This window comes from Budorcas taxicolor, chromosome 2, assembly GCF_023091745.1.
Source record: "Budorcas taxicolor isolate Tak-1 chromosome 2, Takin1.1, whole genome shotgun sequence".
Lineage (NCBI taxonomy): Eukaryota > Metazoa > Chordata > Mammalia > Artiodactyla > Bovidae > Budorcas > Budorcas taxicolor.
In genome coordinates, this window is record NC_068911.1 from 39444039 (window position 1) to 39455417 (window position 11379).

At 49.9% G+C, this 11379-nt stretch overlaps 1 protein-coding gene across 2 annotated transcripts in view; it reads left to right on the plus strand.

Moving 5' to 3' along the window:
• SRL (sarcalumenin) overlaps nucleotides 1–11137 on the plus strand; it is a 37076-nt gene extending 25939 nt beyond the window's left edge. For both annotated transcript variants that reach the window (XM_052636193.1, XM_052636194.1), the window contains exons 4-7: nucleotides 786–881; nucleotides 4516–4632; nucleotides 6172–6405; nucleotides 7915–11137. In XM_052636193.1, the coding sequence (XP_052492153.1) occupies nucleotides 786–881; nucleotides 4516–4632; nucleotides 6172–6405; nucleotides 7915–8726 (1259 nt within the window). In that variant the 3' untranslated portion in view covers nucleotides 8727–11137. The remainder of the gene's footprint in view (nucleotides 1–785; nucleotides 882–4515; nucleotides 4633–6171; nucleotides 6406–7914) is intronic.
• The last annotated feature ends 242 nt before the right edge of the window (nucleotides 11138–11379 follow it).

The window sequence follows — 11379 nt, forward strand, 5'->3', positions numbered from 1 at the left end:
GGGTCCCCTGTCCCTCACTGTCTCCCAGAGTTTGCTCAAGCTCGTGTTGATTGAGTCGGGGATGCCATCCAACCACCTCACCCTCTGTCACCCGCTTCTCCTCCTGCCCTCAATCTTTCCCAGCATCAGGGTCATTTTGACGGTGCCAGCATCTGAGTCGTGGCCGGGGGGAGGTTGTTCATCACACTGGCTTCAATTTTTACAGTTTATAAAGCCCCTTCGTGTCCGGTATTCCATTTCACCCTCATAATAACCCAAGGCTGTCAGCAGGGCTTTCTGTCTCCTAATTGATGAGCCAGTGAGAGCTCAGGGTGAGGCCGGGGTCTGCTCTGGCAACAGCAGGAGATGGGCCGCTGACGGGCAGCTGGAGAGCCTGACCCTCGCGGCTCTGCGTTGGTCCCTCCCTGCACCTCACCCCACGAGCCCCTTCTCCCTGGAGCCACATTCTCCCCAAGAAGACACTTGGTTGTCTGAATCCTCCCAGGGGCACCAGGGATGCGGTGAAGGGTGCAGGGCTGGGGTGGCCATGCCTGCTTGCCTCTGATCCTAAGACAGGTAGCACTAGGGGGGCAGAGAGAAGGAGGTGGAGTTTCCAGTACCTCGATGTAGCTGCAGGCCAAGGTGGTGCTGTGAACTGTTAAGTGGAAGGACCAGAGGGCTAAGTTAAAAAACAAAAATGCTGTGGTGACTTTCAGGGGTGTGTGTAGGGGGAATGCCTTCTAGACAGCGCCACAGCTGCGAAGCCCCTGCCTGACCCTTAACCCTTCACCCTTCTCTGCCCCCAGTGGTGCTGCAGCGGCTTCGAAAGATCTACCACTCATCCATCAAGCCCCTGGAGCAGTCTTACAAATACAACGAGCTTCGGCAGCACGAGATCACAGGTACCGGCCACGTCTCTCCCCTGAGCCCTTGAGGCAGGGAGGGGCGGAGACCTCAGTGACAAGGGCCAGCCTTTCCCAGCAGGTGTGCCCCTTGATCTACACAGGGATTTACCGTGAGATCCATGAGTGCAGTTTGGGTTTCCAAAAGATGCTAACTTCCCTGACTGCTGCGCTCCAGCCCCCACGGGGCTCCTCATTCACTTACAGATCGCGTCTTCTGTCCCCTGTCCACTTCCCATGGGTTTGGATTATTTTAAAAATTGATTTTCAAAATAATTTTAAAAAATACGATGAACTGGCAACCGAAAAAATTTCTGTGCAAAATAGTATAAGTTGAAAAATAAAAAAAAACCTCCCTGTCTTGATTTCCAGGCTCTCTCACTCCACTTTCAGAGATGCACGTGGCTAAGGTTTCTCATCAGGGCTTCCAGACAGCACTCTGCTTCCATGCTCAAGGGTATCTTTTCCTTTGTTTGACAAAGATGGGATCACAGCACACAATTGCTCTTTCTGTTCTTTGTGAACCCACCACCTTAGATAGTGTACCCTGTTGATGAACCACTGGGCGTTTGCCTCGTTCCCTTTTTAGTGTTACAGACACTACTGTAGTTGTTCCATATTTCACACAAGTTTATTTGTAGGATATATATTTTTTTAAATGCTGGAATTCAGCATTTTGATAGTTGTAGCCCAGTTACCTTAGGTTGTCCTCTGTGTACCACAGCAACGTGATACAAGTTCTTGTTGCCTCACAGCAAGGCCATTTTAATTAAAGTGTCACTTGTCTTGGAAACCTGTTGACAATGACATCTAATTGCTATTATTGTTCTAGTTGTTTTTTAAAGGGGCAGCAGAAAAATTCCTCTTTCACCTTTGATCACCTTTAAAAAAATAATTTAATTAAAAATGTTTTATTGGAATATAATTGCTTTACAATGCTGTGTTAATTTCTACTGTACAGCAAAGTGAATCGGCTATACATATACATAGATTCCCTCTTTTTTGGATTTCCTTCCCATTTAGGTCACCACAGAGCACTGACTAGAGGTCTCTATACTATACAGTAGGTTCTCATTAGTTATCTATTTTAACATAGTTTATAGGCTTCCCAGGTGGCGCAGTGGTAAAGAATCCGCCTGCCTATGTAGGGGATGCAGGAGACATGGGTTTGATTCCTGGGTCAGAAAGATCCCCTAGAGGAGAAGATGGTAGCCCATTCCAGTATTCTTGCTTGGAGAATTCCATGGACAGAGGAGCCTGGTGGGCTACAGTCCATGGGGTCACTGAGAGTTGGACAGGACTGAGGAACTGTGCCTACATGCACACACGCACACTTCAGTAGTGTATATCTGCCAATCTCAGTCTCCCAATACGACCCAGCCTGAGACGGGAGTCTAATTCGCGTTTGAACGGGGAGCGAAATTGCACGTCCCTTCCTGTGTTAGTTGGCTGTTTCTGCATGTCTCCTGTGATACTCTGATGGCTGTGCAGGGAGGGGGTGTTGTATGGCCTCCCTCATTCCTGCTTTACAGAAGGTGGACCAGAGGCTCAGAGAGATGCTGGGCTGCCCAGGCCACGTGGCTGGAATTAGGAGCGGTAACTTTTTGTCTCCTCCTCGTTTCACCATTCCCTTGCAGGCTTCTCAGAATGTGTAGGCCAGAGACAGCAGGCAGCTGGCCCGTGGGCATGGCACTCTGCAGAGAGGGTGTCCCTGGGGCCTGATCTATCCATCCAGGCGCCTCTCCTCTCCCCTCTTCTCTTGCCAGTGTCCGGGCTGCTCTGAGCCCAGGGTCATCCTCCTGTGACCTCCCTCCTGGGTGCCACACCTGTAGCCTCTTGCGTGTTCCAGTGCCGCCCCCTACTGCAGGGAGCAGGAACAGCAGCTGGGAAAACTGGCGAGGTGGTCTCGCAGGAGAGCTGGAAGGCCAGGTTCCCCTTGGTGAGGCCTGGGATGGGGAAAAAGACGCTCCTTCTAGGATCTCTGTGGCTGTGACTGGGGATTCCTGCCACCCCACCCCCACCCTCCTGTTCCTTCCTGCTCCCCAGCCAGGGGTTGTTCTTCAGTCATTAAATCATGTCTGACTCTTTTTGACCCCATGGACTGCTGCACGCCAGGCTTCCTTGTCCTTCACCATCTCCCAGAGTTTGCTCAAACTTGTGTCCATTGAGTTGGTGATGCCACCCAACCATCTCATCCTCATCCATCTCTTCTCCTCCTGCCCTCAATCTTTCCCAGCATCAGGGTCTTTTCCAATGAGTCAGCTCTTTGCATCAGGTGGCCAGAGTACTGGAGGGAGCTTCAGCTTCAACATCAGTTCTTCCAATGAATATTCATCATTGATTTCCTTTAGAATTGACTGGTTTGATCTCACAACGAACTTTGGGAAATTCTTAAAGAGATGGGAATACCAGATGTGGTCTCACACACGCATTCAAATATCTGAAAGGACACATAGCCTAAGCAGCTTGAGGACATGGAGGGGAGACTTTTCTCTGTATACCTTTTTATACTTCTGATTTTTGAGTCAAGAAATGAAATCAATTAAAAATTTAAAAAATAACTGAAAGAGAGAAAGAAAAAAAAAAAAAACCACCACAATGCATCCTGTGTTGAGGCCTTGCCTGCCAGGCTCAGTGGGGCTAAGATGTCTGGCAAACTTTAGGTACTAAGCTGTACAGGGCTGGGGACTTGCCTGGTGGTCCAGTGGTTAAGACTCCATGATTCCAATGCAGCAGGTGCAGGTTTGAGCCCTGATCTGGAAACTAATATCCCACATGCCTTGCTGCAGGGACAAAAAAAAAAAGCTGTGCTTGGCCGACCGTATGTGCCCTAAGGGCTGGAAGTCTGCAACAGGAGATTGTGAATCTCCCCTGTGGAAAGCCTCTCACTGTCCCCTCCCCATCCTTGGGTTTTGAAAACACTGGAAAATTCTATTTTTTTTCTACTCAGGGACCTGCACTGGAGAGCCCCAGGCAGGGTGTTCTCCCCAACATGAGACAAGAACCTGACAATTGCCGAGTCAGTGCTTGGTCTTGGATACTGGCAAACGTGTCTTGGACTTTGGAGGCTGACATTTGAGACTGGCCCTGTTGGCCGGCTTAGGCTGAGCCTGAGGAGGGGTGTTGGGAGGTGCAGCTAAGCAGAGGGAGGCAGGGGCCAGGCAGCGCCCGGGTCCAGACCATCCCAGAGTGTATAAACCTCTTCCATGACTGTTTTTCTGTAACCAATCCAGGTAGCAACGTTTTAGCCTCTCCTCGGTGGCTGCTCTCTCCTGCGCCTCTTATGAATGCTGCACTCCTAGATCTGAGCCTGGAGGTCTCCCCCAGTGTGAGCTCTGAGTCACTGTTTGTTGACCTCAGTGGATCTCTCCCTCTCGGGGGCTGGTGTGCTGTGCATCTGTGCATGGTCCAAATGCTGGTGTGCCACAGTCCAAATGCTATCTTCTCGTGGGTGCTAACTGGGTCATCACACTAACACAGAACAAGACATGCTCCAGACCATACCAAGCTCTGTGGTCCAGGGTAGAAACCCACAGCTCCTGATCGACTCTCTGGGGCACAACGTGAAGAACCCTGGCCCTCCACAGTGAGGAGCTTTGAGTTCATTTCCATGTCTTGTCCCTGCTGCCCACAGATGGGGAGATCACGTCCAAGCCGATGGTCTTGTTCCTGGGACCGTGGAGTGTTGGCAAATCCACCATGATCAACTACCTCCTTGGCTTGGAAAACACTCGCTACCAGCTCTATACAGGTAACAGTGTGACTTTCTTGTGTGCCTGTTGGCATTTCAATGTCACATGTAAAAAGCACTGTGAAAAAAATGAAACACTTAGGGGCTGTGGTATATGGCACAAAGTACCAGGAAAGAGATCCTGTACCCACTAAACTTAAGCTGTAATGCCATGGGGAAAAACTTGGAGATCAATGAGAGATCTGTGATTCAATATGCAAAGATTTAAAGGGGTTACATTTGCTTAAAAAGATATATATATATATATATATGTAAAATCAGAAGTAAGTTAAAAGGATATTTGACTACACAGGAAATTTTATTTTTTTAAATTATGGTATAGCATTAATATAGGGTTTCCCTGGTGGCTCAGTGGGAAAGAATCTGCTTGCCAATGCAGGAGATTCAGGTTCGATCCCTGGTCTAGAAAAAGCCTTTGGAGAAAGAACCGCAAGCCACTCCAGTTTTCTTGCCTGGAGAACCCCATGGACAGAGGATCCTGGTCAGCTACAGTCCGTGGGGTTGCAGAGTTGGACATGACTTAGTGACTGAACAGCAACAAGTGCATGGCATAAATGAAAGTGAAAGTCACTCAGTTGTGTCCGAGCACTAAATTGAACTAAATTGAACCCAGGTCTCCCGCATTGCAGGCAAATTCTTTACCAGCTGACCCAGGGAAGCCCAAGAATACCAGAGTGGGTAGCCTATTCCCTCTCCAGCGGATCTTCCCAACCCAGGAATTGAACCGGGGTCTCCTGCATTGCAGGCAGATTCTTTACCAACTGAGCTATCAGAGAAGCCCAGTGTATGGCACAGGGAGTATAGAAAACAATACTAGTAACTTTGGATGGTGACAGATGGTAACTGGACTTACTGTAGAGATCATTTCTTAATGTACAAAAATATTGAACCACACTGTTGTATACCTGAATCTAACATGATATCGTAAATCATTTATATTTCAATTTAAAAAGTAGGATCTGACAGATTAAAAAAGAAAAATGAAAATATTCATATACATCTTCAATATAATAATGAAAATTATGTGCAAGAAACCAGCAGTTATACCTGTATTCACAGCAGCATTATTTGCTATGGCTGAGAGGTAGAAACAACCCACATGTCCATCAATTGATGATAGATAAAAGACATGTGTTCATTCCATCTACACAAGGGAATATTATTCAGCCTTGAAAAGGAATTAGTTTCTGATACATGCCACAACATGGCTGAATCTTGAAGACATTATGCTAAGTGAAATAAGCTAGACATAAAATGACAAATATCATATGATTTCACTTATATGAGGTCCCTAGAGTCATCAAATTCATAGAGACAGAAAGTGCAGGAGAGGGAATTCCCTGGTGGTCAAGTGGTTAAGACTCGGCACTTTTCCTGCTGGGGAACTGAGATCCTGAAAGCCAGGCACCATGGCCAAAAAATAAAAATAAATAAACACTAACTTCCATTCCTCCACCCTCCACTCCCAGTAATCTCTCCTGTGCCTCCATTTGTATTGTGATGTGATATGACTGTGTTCTTTCTAACCCATGTGTGCAGGTGCCGAGCCCACCACCTCGGAGTTCACGGTCCTCATGCACGGGCCCAAGCTGAAGACCATCGAGGGTATTGTCATGGCTGCTGACAGCGCCCGGTCCTTCTCACCCCTCGAGAAGTTTGGCCAGAATTTCCTGGAGAAGCTGATCGGCATTGAGGTTCCCCACAAACTTCTGGAGCGGGTCACATTTGTGGATACACCAGGCATCATTGAGAACCGCAAGCAGCAAGAAAGAGGTAATTCAACACTCATTTCTGAACAGCATGAGCTTTGTCTTAGGAAACTGAGGCAGAGGATGGTAGGCAGACCAGAGGAGACCAGTATTGTCCAAGACTCTGGGGTGCATTCTTTGCTTCCAGCCCTTTCTTTGTCATCACTGTGGAGCCTCCTAGGTGTGAGTACCTCATCCGTTTACTTCCCTGAGGAATGGTCTTGTTTGGAGGCCGTCAGCATCTTCCCAGGGGGAGGGCTGGCCGTCTTGCCAGGAGCTCCTCCAGGTCCCTGCTGTGTCTTTGAGATGCACATGCTGTCCAGGTGATCAAGGGCCTGGACTGATTGAATTCCTGTCCAGGTGCACTTGACCTCTGGCTAACCTGAGTCTGGGTTAAACTTGACCTTCAACTCGTCCTGGTCCCAATATCTGCTTTGCCAGACCTGCTTCAACACAATCCTGTCTCAGACTTTCCAAAGCCCCGCTTGCCTTCGGGTGGCAGGGGAGTGCCACTGAATGTCACTGTGATGCAGCACCATCTGCTGAGATGAGTCATAATGGGGCATTTGTCAGAATATATGAACAGATGGTGGATCTCAGTTTATGGTTATAACTCTAATTTTGTTATAACCAGATCCTGTTTTATAGCTAATAATAATATTGTTGCTAATAATTATAGTAATAAACTAACCTTTATTGCACTCTTCTAACGCACTGGATAATTTCCATGTGTTATTGGTTGATCATTGTAGAAACATTTCAAGACAGGTATCCCTACTCTTCCTATTTTGGAAATAAATTATAGGAGTTAGGATGTATTGAGCACCTACCCTGTGACTGGATGGCAGTTTTAGTTCAGTGCTTTCCTGTGTTTCTAGCAACATTGTAATCTTTATATCACCTTAGGTGGTATTGTTCTTCTTGTCATTTTTCAACTAAAATGGTAAGGCTTAGAAGCATATAATTTTCAGCTGGTCAGTGACGGAGCCCAAATTCTAGTCCAGGTCTCGATGGTAGGTCCACATTTATTTCCCCTGAGTGATGCCCCCTCTCTTTTATTTCTTCTAATTCCCTGACTTATTTCCTTTAACATCTTTGCCACTGCCCCAGATCTTTTCAAGCAGTGGGAAAATCTCCATTTGGCAGAAATGTTTTGTTTTCCTGGAGCCTTGAATTCCACTGTGGATTAAAACAAGGATCAGGCCATTTCTTTCTTTCTTTTTTTTGGCTGTACCACGCAGCTTGCAGGATCTTAGTTCCCCAACCAAGGATTGAACCTGAGGCCTCAGCAGTGAAAGTGTGGAGTCCTAACCACTGGACCGCCAGGACGTTTCCCCAGGCCATTCTTGACTGAGGGTTGACAAGGAGCAGGGGATGTGTAATGAATTCTTTAAAAGTCTTCAGAAACCCAGAAAATCCCTGAGGTTCTTAGTCCCTTCAAAGCCATAGAATGGTCTGGTTCCGAAAGGAGGGGCAGGGGGCCTGGGGGTGTGTGGGGTCTGCCCAGCCTGACTTCTCACTCCCTCTCCCCAAGGCTACCCCTTCAACGACGTGTGCCAGTGGTTCATCGACAGAGCAGACCTCATCTTCGTCGTCTTTGACCCCACCAAGCTGGACGTGGGTCTGGAGCTGGAGATGCTTTTCCGCCAGCTGAAGGGGCGCGAGTCCCAGATAAGGATCATCCTGAACAAGGCCGACAACCTGGCCACGCAGATGCTCATGAGGGTCTACGGGGCCCTCTTCTGGAGCCTGGCCCCGCTCATCAACGTCACAGAGCCTCCGCGGGTGTATGTCAGCTCCTTCTGGCCCTACGACTACAAGCCCGACACCCACCGGGACCTGTTTCTCAGGGAAGAGATCTCCCTCCTGGAGGACCTGAACCAGGTGATTGAGAACAGGCTGGAGAACAAGATCGCCTTCATCCGCCAGCACGCCATTCGGGTCCGCATTCACGCCCTCCTAGTGGACCGCTACCTGCAGACGTACAAGGAAAAGATGACCTTCTTCAGTGATGGGGAGCTGGTCTTTAAGGACATCGTGGAAGACCCTGATAAATTCTACATCTTCAAGACCATCCTGGCCAAGACCAACGTCAGCAAGTTTGACCTTCCCCACCGCGAGGCCTACAAGGACTTCTTTGGGATCAACCCCATCTCCAGTTTCAAGCTCCTGTCCCAGCAGTGCTCCTACATGGGAGGCTGTTTTCTGGATAAGATCGAGCGGGCCATCACCCAGGAGCTCCCCAGCCTCCTGGGCAGCCTTGGGCTGGGGAAGAACCCAGGTGCTCTCAACTGTGACAAGACAGGGTGTGGCGAGACCCCAAAGAACCGTTATAAGAAACCCTAGGTGGCCACGTTGCCATTCTCGGGCTCCCGTCGTCGTTGGTGAATGAGCTTGTGTCCTGACTGTCCAAGAAGTCCTGGTTTATTAACCCTTTGAGCCACACTGGCAGGAACCATTGTGCATTGGAGACGGGAGTTAATTGAGGCCAGTGGTGGGGGAAGGGGTGGGTCGAGGGGGGGAGTGGAAACTGTGAATTAGGGCCTGCTTGTCTTGTTGCTTCAAGTAGGGGCCTGACCGAGGCATGTCAGGCCACACCTGCTTTTCCTGGGTCCCCTCTCTGCAGTGGGGCGGCGGGCGGGGACAGAGAGCAGCTAAACTCTAGTGTAAACTGAATTAATGAGTGTCACACAGGCTAAAAGCAGCTGAAGTTCCTTTTTCCCCGATCAGCTGAGAGGCTAGAGAAGACTTGAGTTCTGCAGGGCTGTCTGCTCCGTGCACACAGCTACCTCCCACACAGTCTTCTGTCTGTCCCCAGCCCTCATCTGCCTCCCGAGCTTGGGTTGGCTTCAAAGGAGACAATCTCTTGGGTCTGAATCAACCTGGGTGTTGAGCCTACCCCCGGGCCCTCTCCCCTGTTTCTGCAAGGGGCAGGGAACGGTTTGGAATACCAGGACACTGAGAGAGAACAAGCGCTCCCCAGGCCAGTTCTCTGGCACCTTCTAAGCCAGCCGGAAGCTCGGTCCCTTTCTCGGCCCCAGGAGGAGGGTGACTGTTCCATGTGTCCCAGTCATTTCCTTGTTGGAAGTGACTTCAGTGAGAGTCCCGGCAGGGCTCAGAGGGTTAATTGGTTTGCAGTGTGTCTTTGTCTATTGCATGTCTTGGAAAACTCAGACCCCAAAGGCTTTGGGTTTCAGAGGGGATAGTGGAGAGCTTGCTCCTGCTGTTGCCACAGCTTCTCCGTGGAGACACTCGGCACAGGAGTCGTTCCTTCCTGGTTTTCATCACACGGCTTTTCCTTTCGCTTCTCCATTCCCTGATGCGTCAACACTCGAAACTCGGAGTAATTTCTGGGGAGTCAGAGGCAGCACCAGCCACTCGGTGCCACTGGCAACCCAGGCCTGTCTGTCAGTTTCCCACCTGAACTTGATGCTGATGCCCACCGAGCGCATAGCAGGGGTGCCTGGCCTTCCAGTACCAATGAGTGTGAATGTGTGTGTGTTACATTGTCCAAGAGAGATTAGGGAGATGACAAATGCCTGAGGGCACAGAGGGGGAGCAAGCGGTGAGAGTCCTGCCTGCCTGGCGCGCCCCCTCAGAGGGCAGGAGCGGACGGAGGGACGGGGCATGGAGGGGACAAGCCTTTTGATGGAAGATGGGTTGGTGATGAGTCTAAGTCTAGGGGACCTGGCCTGGCTGCCCCTTCCCCCTAACCTGGGGCCTCCTTCTGCCTGTCCTGGGAGGGAGCTGTCTTGGGGGACTTCCCCAAGAGGCCCTGCCTGCACCAGAGCGTCCCCCAGACCCAAGGAAAAGCCAAGACAAAGGCAGAGGGAGAAGTGGCCTGAGGGTCAGGCAGAGGAAGCAAATGGGCACGCTGGTGGCCACGTTAGGCTCACACAGAGATCTGCAGTCTGGAATTCCTTGAGTTTCTTGGAATTGTCAGCAGTCTGGCACGTGCTGCCTCAGAGGCTGCTTCTTCTGGCTCCTTTGGAGGATCTAGAACCTCCCACAAGAAGACCAGAGGCCCCACCACCTCCAGGACATGTTTCTAAGGACAGTCAACCAGAGAAGACAAGTCTGCAGGGACAGCCGAGGAACCTGGTGACCAGCACCCGGGGAGCTGCTTCCTTCTCGTTCAAAACCAGCCCTGGCCTCATCTCTCCATCCTTTACGCTCTCAAGGGGCTGCCCTCCCACCTTGCTCCATAATGCCCCTTCACCCCCTCGGCTACTTTGGGCATTTCTGTTTTCTCAGTGCCGAAGGGGAAGAAAAAATGCAGAACTGGGCGTCGTCGTAGCTGCTGAGGTCAGCACTGCTTTGGGGGCAGCAGCTGGAGTGAGATGAACACATTCATACGGTATTTATATTTCTGGGGGTGCGTGTGACATCATCAGTGATCTTTCCCCCCTTTTCTTTTCTCCATTCAGCTTCCTTTTCTTATTCCTTCTGTTCCGCTGTTCACCCCTTGACTTCCCTTCTCTCTAACTTCCCGCAGGCTTGTCTGCCAGCCGGGGCTTTGAGCACTATTTGGTGCCCTGCTCTGTGGAGGTGGATTTCGAGCAGAATTCTGACTCTTTGGGTGGGGGTGGGGATCGTGGGGAACTGGGTGGGGAGTCAGGAATCCCCTAGGAGGAGTATCTGTGAATGTTTGTGCCTGAACAGTTGCTGTTTCTCTCCAAAGCGGAATCTTTCCAATGCTCTTTCTGTTCTGAGTTCATCAGGGAGAAACTCTCAATAAAGTTCCCATCTCTCTTTAACACCTCGTACTGTCTCGGTGCCTCCAACCTGTGTAATCTCTCTCTCTTTTAAAAATTTTAAAGAATTTTGGCTGTACCCTGTGGCATGTGAGTTATTAGTTCCCTGATCAGGGATCGAACGCACACCCTCTGCATTGGAAGGCAGACTCTTTACCACTGGTGCGTCCCCAGTGTAAACTCTTTCTTCCTTTTATCCAGTAGAAGGGATTCCCAGGTGGTCTAGTGGTAAAGAACCTGCCTGC